This window comes from Pseudopipra pipra, chromosome 1 (genome assembly GCF_036250125.1).
Source record: "Pseudopipra pipra isolate bDixPip1 chromosome 1, bDixPip1.hap1, whole genome shotgun sequence".
In the NCBI taxonomy this organism is placed as follows: Eukaryota; Metazoa; Chordata; class Aves; order Passeriformes; family Pipridae; genus Pseudopipra; species Pseudopipra pipra.
This window is the reverse complement of record NC_087549.1, coordinates 66,951,561-66,966,245: the sequence shown is the minus strand read 5'-3', so window position 1 is coordinate 66,966,245 and position 14,685 is coordinate 66,951,561. Positions and strand designations below refer to the sequence as shown.

General features: G+C 41.2%; 1 protein-coding gene across 4 annotated transcripts in view; it reads right to left on the bottom strand.

Moving 5' to 3' along the window:
• The window catches only part of EPB41L4B (erythrocyte membrane protein band 4.1 like 4B), a 172,557-nt gene that overhangs the window by 71,714 nt on the left and 86,158 nt on the right, over positions 1-14,685 (bottom strand). For all 4 annotated transcript variants that reach the window (XR_010431668.1, XM_064660011.1, XM_064659999.1 and 1 more), the window contains exon 16: positions 706-887. Coding sequence is in view for 3 of the 4 variants with exons in the window: in XM_064660011.1 (XP_064516081.1) it covers positions 706-887 (182 nt within the window). In the remaining variant the exon portion in view is untranslated. The remainder of the gene's footprint in view (positions 1-705; positions 888-14,685) is intronic.

The following is a 14,685-nucleotide window of genomic DNA, read 5'->3' as shown; positions in this document are numbered from 1 at the left end:
GCTGTTTGTCCAGTGCTCCAAAATTTCTGCTGCTTGTGCCCAGACATGAAAGCAAGAGTCAGATCCAAACAATAAGGGCTGAAGGCCAGCTGGGCAGATCAGCAAAAGACAAAACCAGATGAGGATAGGTTTGTGAAAATATACAAATAAATAGTAACAATGAAAAAATAGCCTGTGCCAAGTGGCTAGAGACTCCGTATCTGTGACTAATTGGGTATTTGTTCAGCTATGGAACACCAATCTAACACCAAATCCTGCAACCCCATAGCAAAGCCAGGAAATTGCAAATCTTGTCTCATTTGCATATGCTACAAAGCCAGCGAATAATAACAGGATACATATTCTTCAAAGAGAAAAACTGAAATGCATATCCTTTCCTTTCCTTTCCTTTCCTTTCCTTTCCTTTCCTTTCCTTTCCTTTCCTTTCCTTTCCTTTCCTTTCCTTTCCTTTCCTTTCCTTTCCTTTCCTTTCCTTTCCTTTCCTTTCCCTTTCCCTTTCCCTTTCCCTTTCCCTTTCCCTTTCCCTTTCCCTTTCCCTTTCCCTTTCCCTTTCCCTTTCCCTTTCCCTTTCCCTTTCCCTTTCCCTTTCCCTTTCCCTTTCCCTTTCCCTTTCCCTTTCCCTTTCCCTTTCCCTTTCCCTCTTTACCAGAGACAAATCTGAAAGCAGCACAGTTACTGAAATGACATTCACTGTAGTGGACTTACTGGTTGGGTTTGGAACTCCAGAAACCATGTCCTTGCTGTCGGGAGCAAGGGCGCTGTAATTCGCATGGTGGTGGTGATGACGGTGGTGGTGGTGGTGCCTTGCAGGCATTTTTGTGGTATATGGTGTTCCACCATTCTCCTCAATGTTGAACTGGTGCAGATCACTGTTGTTCAAGGGATAGCTACAAAATAAATTCAGTTCAAATTAGAGCAGTAAACAGTAGTACCAATTGTACTTTTGGAGAGACAGAGTGAAAACTTCCGTGGGAAAAAAATGCATAGCTTTTTTGTAAATAAAAGTTTTAACAAGTTATATCCCAAATCTTTACAGTTTTCTATTTACACGAGATCCATCAGATGAGAAAAAAGAATGCCTCTGCTTGTTAGTATGACTTTAAGATCAGAATTATTTTTGATTTTACACACTACACAATCTCTGCTACAATCTTCCCTAGGAAAGGAAAGATGTTAGGCAGCAAACAATAACTCCTTTAAAGTGAAATTGTCCAAAGAGCAGACCAAGGAACAGTCCCAGAATAACATTAAATTCCTGAGAAAGTTCAGTTCTTTACACTTCTGGTGCAAAATAGCCATATAAAAAGTTTCTAACTTTGGGAAAAATGGAAGAAGATCCCATTGGAAATTAAAGATTTTACAGGTAACAACATACGAAACAGCACTTGGTCAAAAAGGAATTAGACGTATGCTGGTAAACTAGTTTGGGGTTTTTGGGTGTGTTTTGTTTGTTTTTGGGGTTTGGGTTTTTTTGGCTGTTTTTTTTTTTTTTTGTTGGCTGGTTGGTTTTTTTGCATGTGTTTAGTTAGAAGAACTATCATCAGTCTACAATATAAGAAGAAATGGAGACACACTGACATTTTAATTCATCATCTCTAACTCAGAGGTGACATACGACACTGCTGCTTTTCTTCAATAGTTTTAATGGATGCTGTATCAGTTTATTGTTTGAAATGATGATGAGTTTCTAGAAATGATATTTTCTCTCCATGCCAGCAAACAAAAAAGATTGAGATAACTCTACATAGATATTGCAAATGACTTGACTGTGCTTTCCTCAGAGGAGTGCTTAAAATTTTTATAAGGTTTTAACTTATTCTATAGTCTTGCATTAGACAGTAGTTGCAGTAAATCAATTCATTCCAAGAAAAGATGAATCCCCTGACTATTTGAAAAATGCTAAAGAAATTATATCTTCAGCTGCATGGGTTTTCATTTTGCTTTTATTACTAAGAGCAGCCAAAAACTTGACAATATGGAATAAAGACAAACAGAATAATTAGAGGAACAATGAATAAATTATACCTAAGCTACTTGCTACATATGTTCTCTGCAGATTACTTAGTGATTCAAAGCAAAATTAACCAGTCATCTGCAAATAAACACATCTGTATAATTTCCAAAGTTATACTGAAGAATGCAACTGGGTACATTATTAATAACCACTGTCTTCTTAGTAACAACTTCTGACAACATGAGGTTTCTGACTGGGTAGTAATTGAATAACACTTTTATGCTGATTACTTTTTGAAAGCAGAAGGCGGGGAGGGGAATGCTGTGTATATTAATCTTGGCAGGTTCCCGGCATGTAGCAACCATTGCCAATAAAGGCACTTCTGATGCCTTATTTGACGTAAGGAAACAATACAAATAGGTGTCTGATCCACAGGGGACAGCTTTGGTGAGCTCAGATAATCCAGGACTGGTCTGCCTTTTCAAACTGCACTATATCTCCACTGTTATAATCAAATCAAGCAAGTGCCTACAGGGGAAAAATGGTACAGGCTAATGAGATTGCACACTAATTGTAGCAGCTCTCCTGCACTCCACCTTTAAGCACCGTGGTGACAGTGACATTTTTTGACTGAGGGGGTAGGTGGTTTTGTTCACATGGTTAAAAGCCTTATGGGAAACAAGATCAGTTTGGGGCTGAAGCCTCAGCACATCTTTTTTTTCAGATTATTATTGATTTTTTTTTCCAAGACATAAACCCCCACGTGCTTGGGAGTTTCTTTCATTTCACCCACTGGCAGGCTAGTTTAGCAGATTTTCAACCGATATTTTCAAAATTAATCACACCCAATCCTTACATTGACTCTTCATATTGCTATGGACCTGAGGTAACTTCCATGCTAAAATGGGAATGAGCTGAGCAACTGAATGAGCCAACTGAATTGCCCTCTGGCATGAGGGCAAATGTGCACCAAATGCACTAGTTGTATTTCTTGACTGTCCAGAGAGGAGAGCTCACACCATGCAAAATGTAAAATGCAAGGAGACAATTACTTCAAAGAAGTAAACAGGTGGCCCAGAAAAGCTCATGTTCAGATATGCACTGAAACCCTTGAGGACAGGTCACAAAGCCCTAGACAAGGTGTCAATGCCCAGGCAGTGCACTGTGATGTGAAATCCCATGTTCAAACTGCTGGCCCATTTAAAAGGATGTGGTAATTTGCACTTTTCCAGAGCTGACAGCAAATGACAGATGTTGAGACAAACTCATCTCAGTGGTCAGCCAACTCTTGTATTTCTGATGGATATGAGGGTGGGCATTTGCACCCATACCCTCACTACTAGACCAGTGAGTTACTGAACAACCATAAACAACAGACCTTGTAGCAGTCCCAGAGCCAGTTGACTAGAAAAGCTGCAAGTACTCAAAAATGTCATGAGTATTCCGAATCCCTTTTCTGTGTACTCTCGCCTATATATTTTAGGGGCACACTGGACATCTTACTGCAGTTTCTACAAGGTGGCATTATTATTATCACATATCACATCTGTTTTTTGCTTACTTTTCTGTTCTTCCACTGTCTTCAATCTATGTTTTTCGCCTCAGTGCATTTTTTTTTTCATTAACTTGCTTTCTATTGCTTGCTTCTATCTGGCTTACCTGAACAGAAAACATGCTCATGCATCCTTCCCAATCCATTGAGGTAAATAAATCACTACTTTCAATGAACCAACTTTCTGACCATATTCTAAGCTTTCCAGGTATTCATACTTGCTCCTTAAACACCAAGTAACGCTCTCAGACTATGTGCATTACATGGATAGGTAGCAGTTTTCATCCTTTCTCTTGTACCTGCATTTTGGCCATCCTAGTATGCCAATGTAACACCCTCGCTTTACCTTTTAACAGCTTATTGGCTGCCCTGCAGGTTTCCTCTTTTTTCCCTGTCATTTACCGGTGTAGTTTTCTCAACAAGCTCCAGCTGCTTCCTATAAAACCAATTCCTGTCCTTCAAGGAAAATGAGGCAGGGCCCTACAGCCTATTGTGTAAAGGAAGAAAATATTTCTTTCTTTTCTGTCCCTCACTCAGGCAAAGCACTCCAGAGGATTCAGTTACTGAAGGCTTCAAAAAAGCCACTTAAAGTTCACAAAACAGTTGGTGTTGCCTTTAGACTCAGAGACACAATTCCTGCCTTCGGACTAAAAAGGCAGCACATCAAGGAACAGGGCAAATAACATGTATCTTCTGATTACCTTTACCATTTAAAAAAATTTATTTACATTACTATTCCTCTGCTCCAATTTTATGCTCCTCACGCTTTATCTGAAAAGCTACTTTCAGTTGACATTCTTAGATTTCATGTACTCCAGTCACCTACTGCCTTACTAAACCATGTCTCTAGTGTACAATTTGCACATACAGCAAGTGTTAAGAGAACAGAGGAAAATGGGGAACAGAAAGGTTTTTGAAAGCCCTCAAACCCAAAGTATGCAGGGCTGCATTACCCCAATTGAGCAGCTGAACTGAACCTCCAACGCCTTCACTAGCAGAGACTCCACGACCCTCCTGTGCAATTGATTTCAGTGTCTCACTATGCCTGTGAATATTTCTTTGTTTATTCTGTCTCCTTTACTGCAATTTAAGCCTGCTATTTTCTCTCCCATCCATCACAGACGCAGTAAGAAGGTTATTTCTTGCTACAGAAACCTGTGTTTTTGAAAATGGCCCTTCACATCTCCCCTCAGAGTCTGAAGAGCTTTGAATTCTTCAGTTGCCACTCACAGGTCACACATTTCCTACAGCTCTGATACATTTTGCCACTCTGTCCATCTGGCGGCCCCCTGCTCTGACTCCAACATGCGATGCTCAGAACCGGACACCCCCATTCCAGCTGAGGCCTTGCAAACACATTCCAAAGACGTGCTTCCCACGTCCTACAGGATTTACTCCTGTTTATACACTGAAACATGACATCTGTTTTTCTCTATATAGCCTGCAATTGTTGACTCGTATTTAACTTCTGATTCTTGAGAACACCAGATCCTTTCCTAAACTGGCCAGGTTTCCAGCCCTACAACCTCAGCTGTGAAGCAGGTTACAGGTTACTCCTACTCAACAGCAGAAACATACCATCATTCCTCCTGAGCTATGCCCTCATCTTTCTGATGTGCTAAGATCAATACCCATTCAGGACTCTTCTCTCATCTATGACAGGCCTCATATGAGAAGACTCCCACACTGGTGTAACCTGTGAATGACAAGGGACTTTTTAAAAAAGAGTAACTGCCCTTCTGTGTCATCCCCACAGCTGCCATCCTCATTCTCCTGGACAATGTAACTGTAGCCCTGAAGAAACATCTTTCACCTGGTTTACTCATGCACCCCACCCATGTCCCCCTTTCCCCCACTCTTCCTCCAGGCATCTCCCACCTGTCTGAAGTTACACTTGGAGAGCAAAGAGTGGGGCTTTCTTCTCTCCCCTCCTTCGGGAGGCTAGGGGTGGCAATAACAGAAAGCAGGCTCAAACTATCATGCCTCTTGGATGACTCTTTAAGAGTTTAGACCTTCACTACTGTAGCTGAACAGCAGTTTAAAAACATCCCAGGCTTCCAGGTCTGATTGTGATAACTAACCTTCAACAATTACCACACCCACCTCTATTTGCTTTGAACATTCCTCCTGCAACAAACCACTGCGATTTTCCACTATTTAAAAATCCTCAAACTTTACGCAAACACGTTCACAACCCCTCTTGATCCTCCACCATCTGAGGTTCAGAACAAGCCTGATGGCGTTTTGTGCAGGTTTCAGCAGCAAAATCCACACTGCCAGCTTCGTATTGAATGCACTGGGAGAGGCATCACCCATCATAATTTTGCCGCGACACCTTCTCCAGCATCAAAATGGGCTTTAGATGTGCTCCCAAATGGCAGTTGGGGGAAGTGTTACAGTGTCTGTTAACATGTATGTGTATTAACATGTATGTAGTGAAAGCAGCCTCTGCATGTGAAACTTCAGTGTGGCAGCTGGGGGGATGAGACCTAACAGCTACGCTAAGCCAAACATTCATTTTCGGGTTTAGTCTCTCACTTTGTTTGGGGGGGGAGGGTTGGGGGAGCGGGAGGGACTTTGGCTTTATTCCCTGCCCACACTTCAAAAGAAGTTAAAAAAACCCCAAACAAACCACACTGAATTTTTAGCCAAACTTGCTTTAATCATATTTAGAATCTCTCATACCCATTGTGTTGCTAAAGCATGACAAGTGGCACAGAGAGACAAGGAATTTTGCACACTCTGAAAATGTCCCTGTGGAGAGGAATGAAAAGGAAGTGAGGGGATAGGAAGACAGCAGTATGTGTGTGTATAAACTAATGGTCAGAACTACTGAACTGAAGCAAAAGACTTGACTCAGAGTTACAAGAGAAAGGAGCACAGACCATAGCCAGAGGACTGCTTATAAAGGAAAGAGGATAAAGTTTCATTTTTGCAGCCAAGGACTGGGACACACAAAAGCAATGAGTATTTGTAAGTAAAGGAGAAGTGGGATCACTAAAACCAAACCTATGTTGTTTTTCTTTCCTGCACCATGTAACCAAGATCTCTTTGCTGGTCAGAAGTGGCTTCCTAAACTGTGAGAAGTATAACTAAAGCTAACCGCGATGTTACACTTCCATGCTCTGCTCTGAAAACAGGACAAAATAGCTGGCCCATTTGCTTCCTTTAGGGAAGGCATGGAAAACTGTGTTGCAGATTTCTCCTCCTGCTGCTAGGAATGATCAGCAGCCCCCACCCAATCCTAGGGACACCTCAGAAAGCACAGTAGGTAGCTAGCAACCTTCTCCCAGACAACCTTGAAAAGAAAGAGAAAATGGTGATGGGGGAAAAAAATGTATTAAGAAATGGTGATGGAAGCAGGAGGATTTCTCCTGTAGGAGATAAAAGTATATGCACCAGCTTCCTGCACTAGAAGATGCTCAACTAAGTTTTGAAGCAAGAGTAAACCGGAATTTCCCACAAGAAGAATAAAGCCCGCAGCAAAGCATGTTCTAATAAAATACCAAGAAACAAATCTTGATTCAATAAAGCCATTGTCCTCAGAGATTTCACCTTATCTACATAAAGATCATTAAAAAACTTGCTTTTCTTCATTTACAAATGGTTTTAATTAACAATAGCTAATGGTATTTGATCACTTGTCAAAAAAAATTCTTTGTCCCAGATGTCCTTGTAGATGAAAAAACTCTGAAAAGCAGACATAAAATTTTCTACGATAGAAAAGATCCCCTCCCAAGTCAGTACTGCCTTCCCCTTTCCGACAGAGGCAGACAATGTATGCCTGTCCTTGGGAAATAAAAGAACTTAGGGTGGCTAATCCAAGCAAGCTAACTCAGGTTAAAACAGGAACAAAACCAAGCAAGGAACTGAGGCCTCTGATGCAGCCTGCAGCTGATCTCGGATTGCTAGCCGTGCTACATCTTTTCCCACCACTTAACCCATTAAACGACTCAGGTCCTGGGAGCTAAGTGCATCCTCATCTCACCTCTACTGTCCTCAGTATCAGATTGCTGCCAAAGGATGCAGAGAGAGAAGCAGGCACAAGACTGTGGCTTAGCTAACAGGAGAACAGGAGAAATCATGAAATGAGACAGAAGCAGCTGCTGGACACAAAAGACGAAAGTGCAAGCAGCTAACAAATGCTACAGAGCGTGTCCTGAAGGATTGCTGGATTTCACGGGTAGTTATGGTAGGGCTACCTGAGAACCCTCAAGGGGAATATCAGGGACTTTTGCATGAGAACAACCCTGAAAGGCCAACACTGTCTAGGAAACCATATCAGTATCCATGTAAGATCCAAACTACCTAGGCAGCCTTGGGAAATTTGAGTATGGACTTAGAAAAACTGGGAGCAGTGCAAGGAGAAAGCAGGGGTAACTGAGAGAAGAAAAGGGAAGGAAACAGGAGAATTCATGTGCATCAGGGAAGAATAAGAGAAAGGTGAGAAAAGTGACCAGCCACACGTAAACAGGCTGCTGCCCACTATGCTTGGCTGGTCAAACTCCGATCACTACAGTCTACGACATCTTCCTAACTGTAGTCCAATTTTCTGTGAGGGTGTACGCCTAGAGGATGGAGCTCCCTGTGCTGTCCCACATTTGTGAGCTGCTGTTTGTGCATGCAGGTGCTGGTGAAGGTGCTGCTCTTCACGTCTTCTGCTCAGCATGGCTGGCTGAGTGGGTGCTCTGTGTGCATTTTCATCTCCGGAATGCATGCTCAGCATCTGTACAGGCTGGGCTCTGAAACCAGGAACCACAGCAGCCTCACATCTAGCAGACTAGAAAGGTGTAATCACTTTAGCCTTGAAGCCAATCCATTGGATTTGGCTTAACAATATATTCTGATCTTACAAAATCTCCTTTCTGTCTCTGTCCTCACAAAGCTGAAACTCCTTGGAAAAAACTTGTTTTAAAAGAAATTAATCAAACTGTCTAAGTTTCATGGTTCTAAATTATTCAGATTCTGAATATGCTGTCTTCTGGATTTTCAGTAATTTCCCATACCTTTAAAATCCAGCATGAACAAACTTAACTCCATTGCCAATCAGATTACTTCAGTTTCGGCTATAGATTTTTGCCCTTTTAACACATTACCAGTAAAGCCAATGAACAGGTAAAGTGTGCAGCAAGCAAAAGCTCTTACGAAGGCAGGACAGAATTTTTCACTTAGTTACTAAGAAGACAGCATTAGTGGGTCAAAGTAACACAAAATCAATCACTCAGCACAGCAAGGGCTTCTTAATTACACACCTTGCAAACTGTGCTATCTCTGGGCAGGTTCTCACTGCAATATTTGGGCAATTGATTTGAGTTACAGCAAGAAACTGTCTTATTTTAAAAGCCATTTTCACAGGTTTTTTTCTGAAGTCAAAAATTGAGAATGAGACACACACATTAAATATAATGGTTGAATCTGAAAATAAATTATAACAAACAAAGCCCTCCTGGGCTAAATTTTTTGATACAGAAGCAGCATCCAGTTTTACACTTAAGTTCCTTGAAGTTTGCTTCAAATCAGCCTTGTTTACTGATTCAGTGAGCCCCAGGTGCTGAAGACACAGACACTGAAATCTCAAAGCTCCCTTGCCTCTTTCCTCTTCTCCATTCCCTAAGTTTCTAGCAGACTTCATTGCTTTTCATGTTGCTGAGAACACAGCTGCGTTGGGCAGGACACATCTCCAGGATGAAGGACCACCACCTCCCTAAGATCCTGCTTTATGGTGAACTTGCCACTGACTGCCGCAAGAGAGGAGCCCCAAAGAAAAGATACAAGGACTCCCTGAGACAACATCTCAGTCTTGGCCATACTGATCAATGTAACTGGTCTACTCTGGCCTCCAATCGGGAGGTCTGCAGACACACCATCTATAACGCAGCTGACGCCTTTGAGAAAGCACGCAGGATCACTCTCGAGGAGAAAAGACAATGCAGAAAGAATCATGCCTTGCAGAATATACCACCTAAGGAGTCTTTCTACTGTGCCTTTTGTAATCAGACATGTCTATCTCGTACTGGCCTCGTTAGCCACCAGTGTGCTTGTAACAAACGTGGATAGAGCCTTTCCCCAATCTTTGTTCGCAAAGCCTAGCCATGATAATGACATTTCACTGTAAAACCCTGCATCTCCTAAAGCCTCTATTTGAGCTTTTTGTTTCCCTGACCCACTTTTTTTTCTGAGCTCTTCCTTCTTGTCTTACTCCTACTCTCCTACTGATGAGAAAGACTCGGCTTGGAGGCACCATGATGCTGGCCCTGCTGCCTGCCAGCAAAGCCTTAATATTCAGGGCCTTGGCCCCCGGAGATGAAAAGAAACACAGCTACCTTGTCATCTGTTTAGGTACTGAGTTCATTACTATGTAATTATACAATTTAGAGAGCACTAGAGATGTATTAATGTTTTGTATTTCTACTTCTCTAAGGATCACAAAATTACAGAAATTGGCAACGGCAGGTAAATCACTGTGATTATAACTGCATCACTGCACTGTTATGGGTTTAGGGAGGAAAAAGTAACTTATAAATAATTAGCTTCTTATCCGGAGTTTAATTGTATTAGATCAGTATACCTCCTACTACTAATTAAGTGGCTACTTCGCTCATTTTCTTTGTGACTCAGAAGGTAGAGGATGGTTTTCATTGCCTCAGTTAAAAAAAAAGAAATATTGCTTTTTATAATCCATCAACATAAGCCAGGAACTACAGGTTTTCCAAACTGTTCCTGTATGAAACATCTGGTGTTGTGTATTGGATTATACATCTTCATCTTTGATATGATGAGCTGCAGATCTTGCTGTTGATAGTTTAAAGATAAAGGTCATACTACTAGTGCTATAAAAAGGAAAGGGAAGAGGAAGAGGAAAAGAAAGAGCAAGATGAAAATGGAAAAGAACAAAATCCAAGCACATTACAAACTTAAAGGACAGTACGTTCAAAACCCTAGGGGCACTTCCACTGGTTCCCCAGCAGCCTTAGCTCAACATTGATCTTAATTTTAAATTGGCAGATTCCTCAGTTCTCAGAAGGCATCTTCTGCTAGAGAGAAACTAGATTTCTTCTGAAGAGATACAGGCAACAAATCATGGAAGATAAGGTGCCACCAAACTAAAAGTGCTATTTTTCAGTCAAGAGAAAGTCATTATTTCAGAAACACAAAACAAGGAAGTAACACCGGGTCTAAGATATCAGGCTGGTGGAACTTATCTCCATCAATCTGCGTGCCAAGTCTGCCAAGACTCCAACTGAAGAAAAAAAAGATCACCATCTTTAGGAAACTTGGATGTGAGATAAAGTATTTTTTAAAAAAAACCCCATCTCTTCTTCCTGTTCAAAACTGAAGATATATTACAAGCAGAAATTAAAAGCAATATTCAAGTTATTACAGACATGCTTGTATTTTCTGTAGCAAGCTACTAATATCTGCAGGGGACTGCACAGGGAGGCTTGATACCTGAACTTTACAATTAAATTCAGATTAACACTCATGAAATCAACTGAAAAAAAGTTATTTTGTTTTAAAGTACAGTCATGAAACAGTCATTAGTAAGTACTTGAGAGCAGCATTCAGCCTGCAGAAGCTTTATTACTGGAAATGACTCATACCAAGGGAGGAACTTCAACTGAATCAAGTTTTTGTCTGGTGGTTAGGGGGTTGTTTTGTGATGTAGTGGCAACAAGAGCAACAGCACATACACTTAGAAAGGGAGACTCTTGGGCCAGTCAGCTCAAGGTACAACAGTAGGTGGAAAATAAGGGAAGCCAAACAATGTGTTCATCACTACCACACATTGCTTTGCATTTTCTACTGCAGGAGGCAGACAGAAAAATGTGGCCCATCTTTTTATACATTTTTTCTTATCTAATTTGACTAGGATTGGTTTTGTCCAAAAGCTGTATCTTGCTATGTACCTGGTGCCTGCTGAGCAAGGAGGACTGACTTTCTTGCAGGCTCTTTGACACTAAAACTTGGGAGTAGCATAAGAGCACTGTGTTTTTCCAAGCATTTGCAGTTTGACTGTAATGTGGGAAAAATTATTTATTCTAAAACAGTTCAAAATCTCCATTCTCACAATGTAGCACAAGTTTGGTTAGGGTGTAGAGTGCTAGCTCAAGCTGGCTCTCAAAGAAGTTTCACAGCTAGCATAGTCTTAACAAAAGAAGCCAGGGTCCTGGTGCGTCAGACCCTTTTCAAAGCACAACACACAAAGTCTGAGATCAATTAAAAAAATTAAATCCATTAAATCAATTTAAAAAATACAGTTCCTAATTTATGTCCATTAATTCCATCTGGTTTCTTTGGCTGCATTAGGAATGCTGCAATAACAGCATTTCCCCTACAAGTATGTTTTCTTTGATTCTCCTTTGCAGAGTAAGAGGAAAACCACCAAGAGTCTTTCCAGAGATCTGGTGTGGCAGGTTAGATGGATGTACATCAAAACTTCACTCCTTCAAGCTAGATAGTAGCAGCCTGCCTGCTTGATACACAAACTGAAATGATTGCTCCTCAGAAAACCGATGACTGCAGTGCCAAACTGTCTTCCTCCTCCCTCTCAGAGAACTCCATCTCACCAGCTTTGATGCCTGAGAAGCAAGTGATACACTCAGTTTCTTTTTTGCCCTGCCATCTTCAATGTTCCCCAGCTCATTCCTTGCCAGAGCCTGAAGTTCCATTTTCAAAATTACTTGCAAGTACTGACACTCTCTCTTGCAGACTGAAGAGATATCTTCTGCAATACTTGTCCAGAAGGAATAGAAAATTACATTTTACATCGCAAGGCCATCATATATTCTTTGTTCCCATCCACAATATGAGAAAACAATCCTTCTCTTGGTCATTTTGCACCTGGGTTCACTGATAAAAGGGTTTGAAAGGACTTGTTGGTTCTTTCCCTTAAGTGTGCAAATCCTCAGCTGCCAGCTTTAGAAATGCATTGTAAAACCTGATCCCTTTGTTCACTTTGCCTGTGACCCACATCAGCTGAAAATGAAAGTTTAAAGAAAAAGCCCACACTAAAACAATATACTGAAAGTGACAGCACTTTCAGTATTGTAGTTCAGTATCATATTTCAGCATTCAGTATTAGTCAGTAGTTTGCATGCCAGGGTCTGGCTGGGGTTGAAGAGAGATGTATTTCAGCCTGTGTTACAAATGTGTCCTCACCAGCTTTTCGATTCTCCCACCAGTGCCCAGGGGACAGCATGTAGAGTTACAGAGTTATTATAGAGCAAAAGTAGTGCCCCTGTAAATACAAACACTCAGAGTGGAGAGCCAGGCTAAGCTCTCTCCTAGTCTTGCTCGGGAAGAACTGGTTTCCAGCTTTATTAAATGGAGGAGAAAAGTGTGCAGAGAGATGACCAGAAGATACCCTCAGCCAGGATGTATCAACTAATCCTCCAACACACAGAAGAACCGAAGTGATTATATGGTGGACTTCAGATCAGTGTAATTTCTCCAATGCCTACCACTGTATTCAGACTTCCCCTCCATCCCCTCCACCAAGCTGATGCAAAGATAGCGTTTATCACCTGTAATCAGAAGTTTCCAAGTGTATGCTGGACTTGTAAAAATAAGGTTTCAGTCTTGCACAATGAATACACTTCAGAACAGGGTGGAGAAAGTTTGTACATGCAGTTCAATGGGTACCCCTGAGAACACGTTTCATGTGGATTCAGAAAGTGCTACCTCCTTCAGGCAATTCACAAGGCTTTTTTTAAAAAAAAATTCCCTGTATATTTTAGAACACATTTAAAATTTGGTGACTTAGAATGATTGTATAAGATGCTCTTTGGTAAAAATTGTGTAGCATTTCCTCATGAGGAACTCTTCGTTAAAATAATTCAATACAGTGTATAAACACTCACATACCAGCGCTACCAAATCTCTGTATTGAGTTTGTGCCTATAAACTATCAGCGGCTTCCTGGAGCAGCACGAATTTAAGATGTAGCATTGATTTATACTGCCAAAGCTTTCCCAATATTTTAAACAAAAGTTGCCACTACATTTAACAGCTGACTTAACCAAACACTGTCCACTTTTCTTCTCTCTCCCCTCTCCACATTTAATCTGCTTTCCAGCTGCAGTGTTTTGTGTTGCTTCAAATACAAAATTGTAATACAAGCATCACAAAGCCTACATTACTTGTTCAAAACAATTTTTGACTTACGAGTGTGCTGATTTTAGGAAAAAAAAACAACAATGTGCATTAAAATTTAAAGCAAGTCTTTTATACTACCCTGTTCAGACAAATACCATCCATATCCACCTCTGTTCAGGTGACATAAGCTGCACAGGGCAGAGCAATGCTGAGGTTAGAGAAGAAACAGGCAGATACACTCCCTCTTCCCAACCACATCCTAGCCCATTAGCTACAAGAAGCCAACTAAGACTAGAGCAAGGAAGGACAGAGAAATTGATCTCTTCTTACCTAGTTGGTTGCTCAGCAATTTGGCTGGTACAGATTTCTGCAGACAGCATGGAGGATGTGGGACAAAAAAGTGAAAGGGGATTGCAGACCGTGAGAGCTCCTTCTCCAGAGAAGCAGAATGACAAGTGCTTCCCTTGAGGCAACACGCACAAAACGCAGAACACACAAATCCCACAGGCTGTCCTTCACCAATGTGCAGACATCCTGCATAAGGCATTTTAACACTTGAGGACTGGTTAGGCCTCGCACTGTCTTTCCTTGCAATTTGTCAGGGAATAGATCCCTTGTTCAGTGCACCTTCAACAACAAACCAAAAACCACAGATAACAACACATGATGAGGAGGAACACTGACAACAAACCACACAGAAGATGATGAAGTTATACGACAAGAATAATACTGTATTATGAATATAGGTGTACAAATCATGAAGCACCAACGCTCCACTTTAATGTGAGTATTTGAAAAACTCTCCTCCAGAGTGCTTTCAGAGCATCAGCTACACTAGACTTTTGTTCCAGTGGTTCCAACAAAGTTTCTCTTTCTTCCTTCCTCAAACAAAATGCTGCTGAAATAGAGGAAGACTAATCTGGGGAAAACAAAGTCAGCCTCTGTGATCACACACCTTAGGCTTACTCTGGCATTTTCACATCTCAGTGTACAATTGCTTTATTGTTTTCCCCTCCTCCACAGACTGAAAACATTGATCCACCACAGCACTAGTGAATACAGGGCAAAACAGGTACAAGCATAA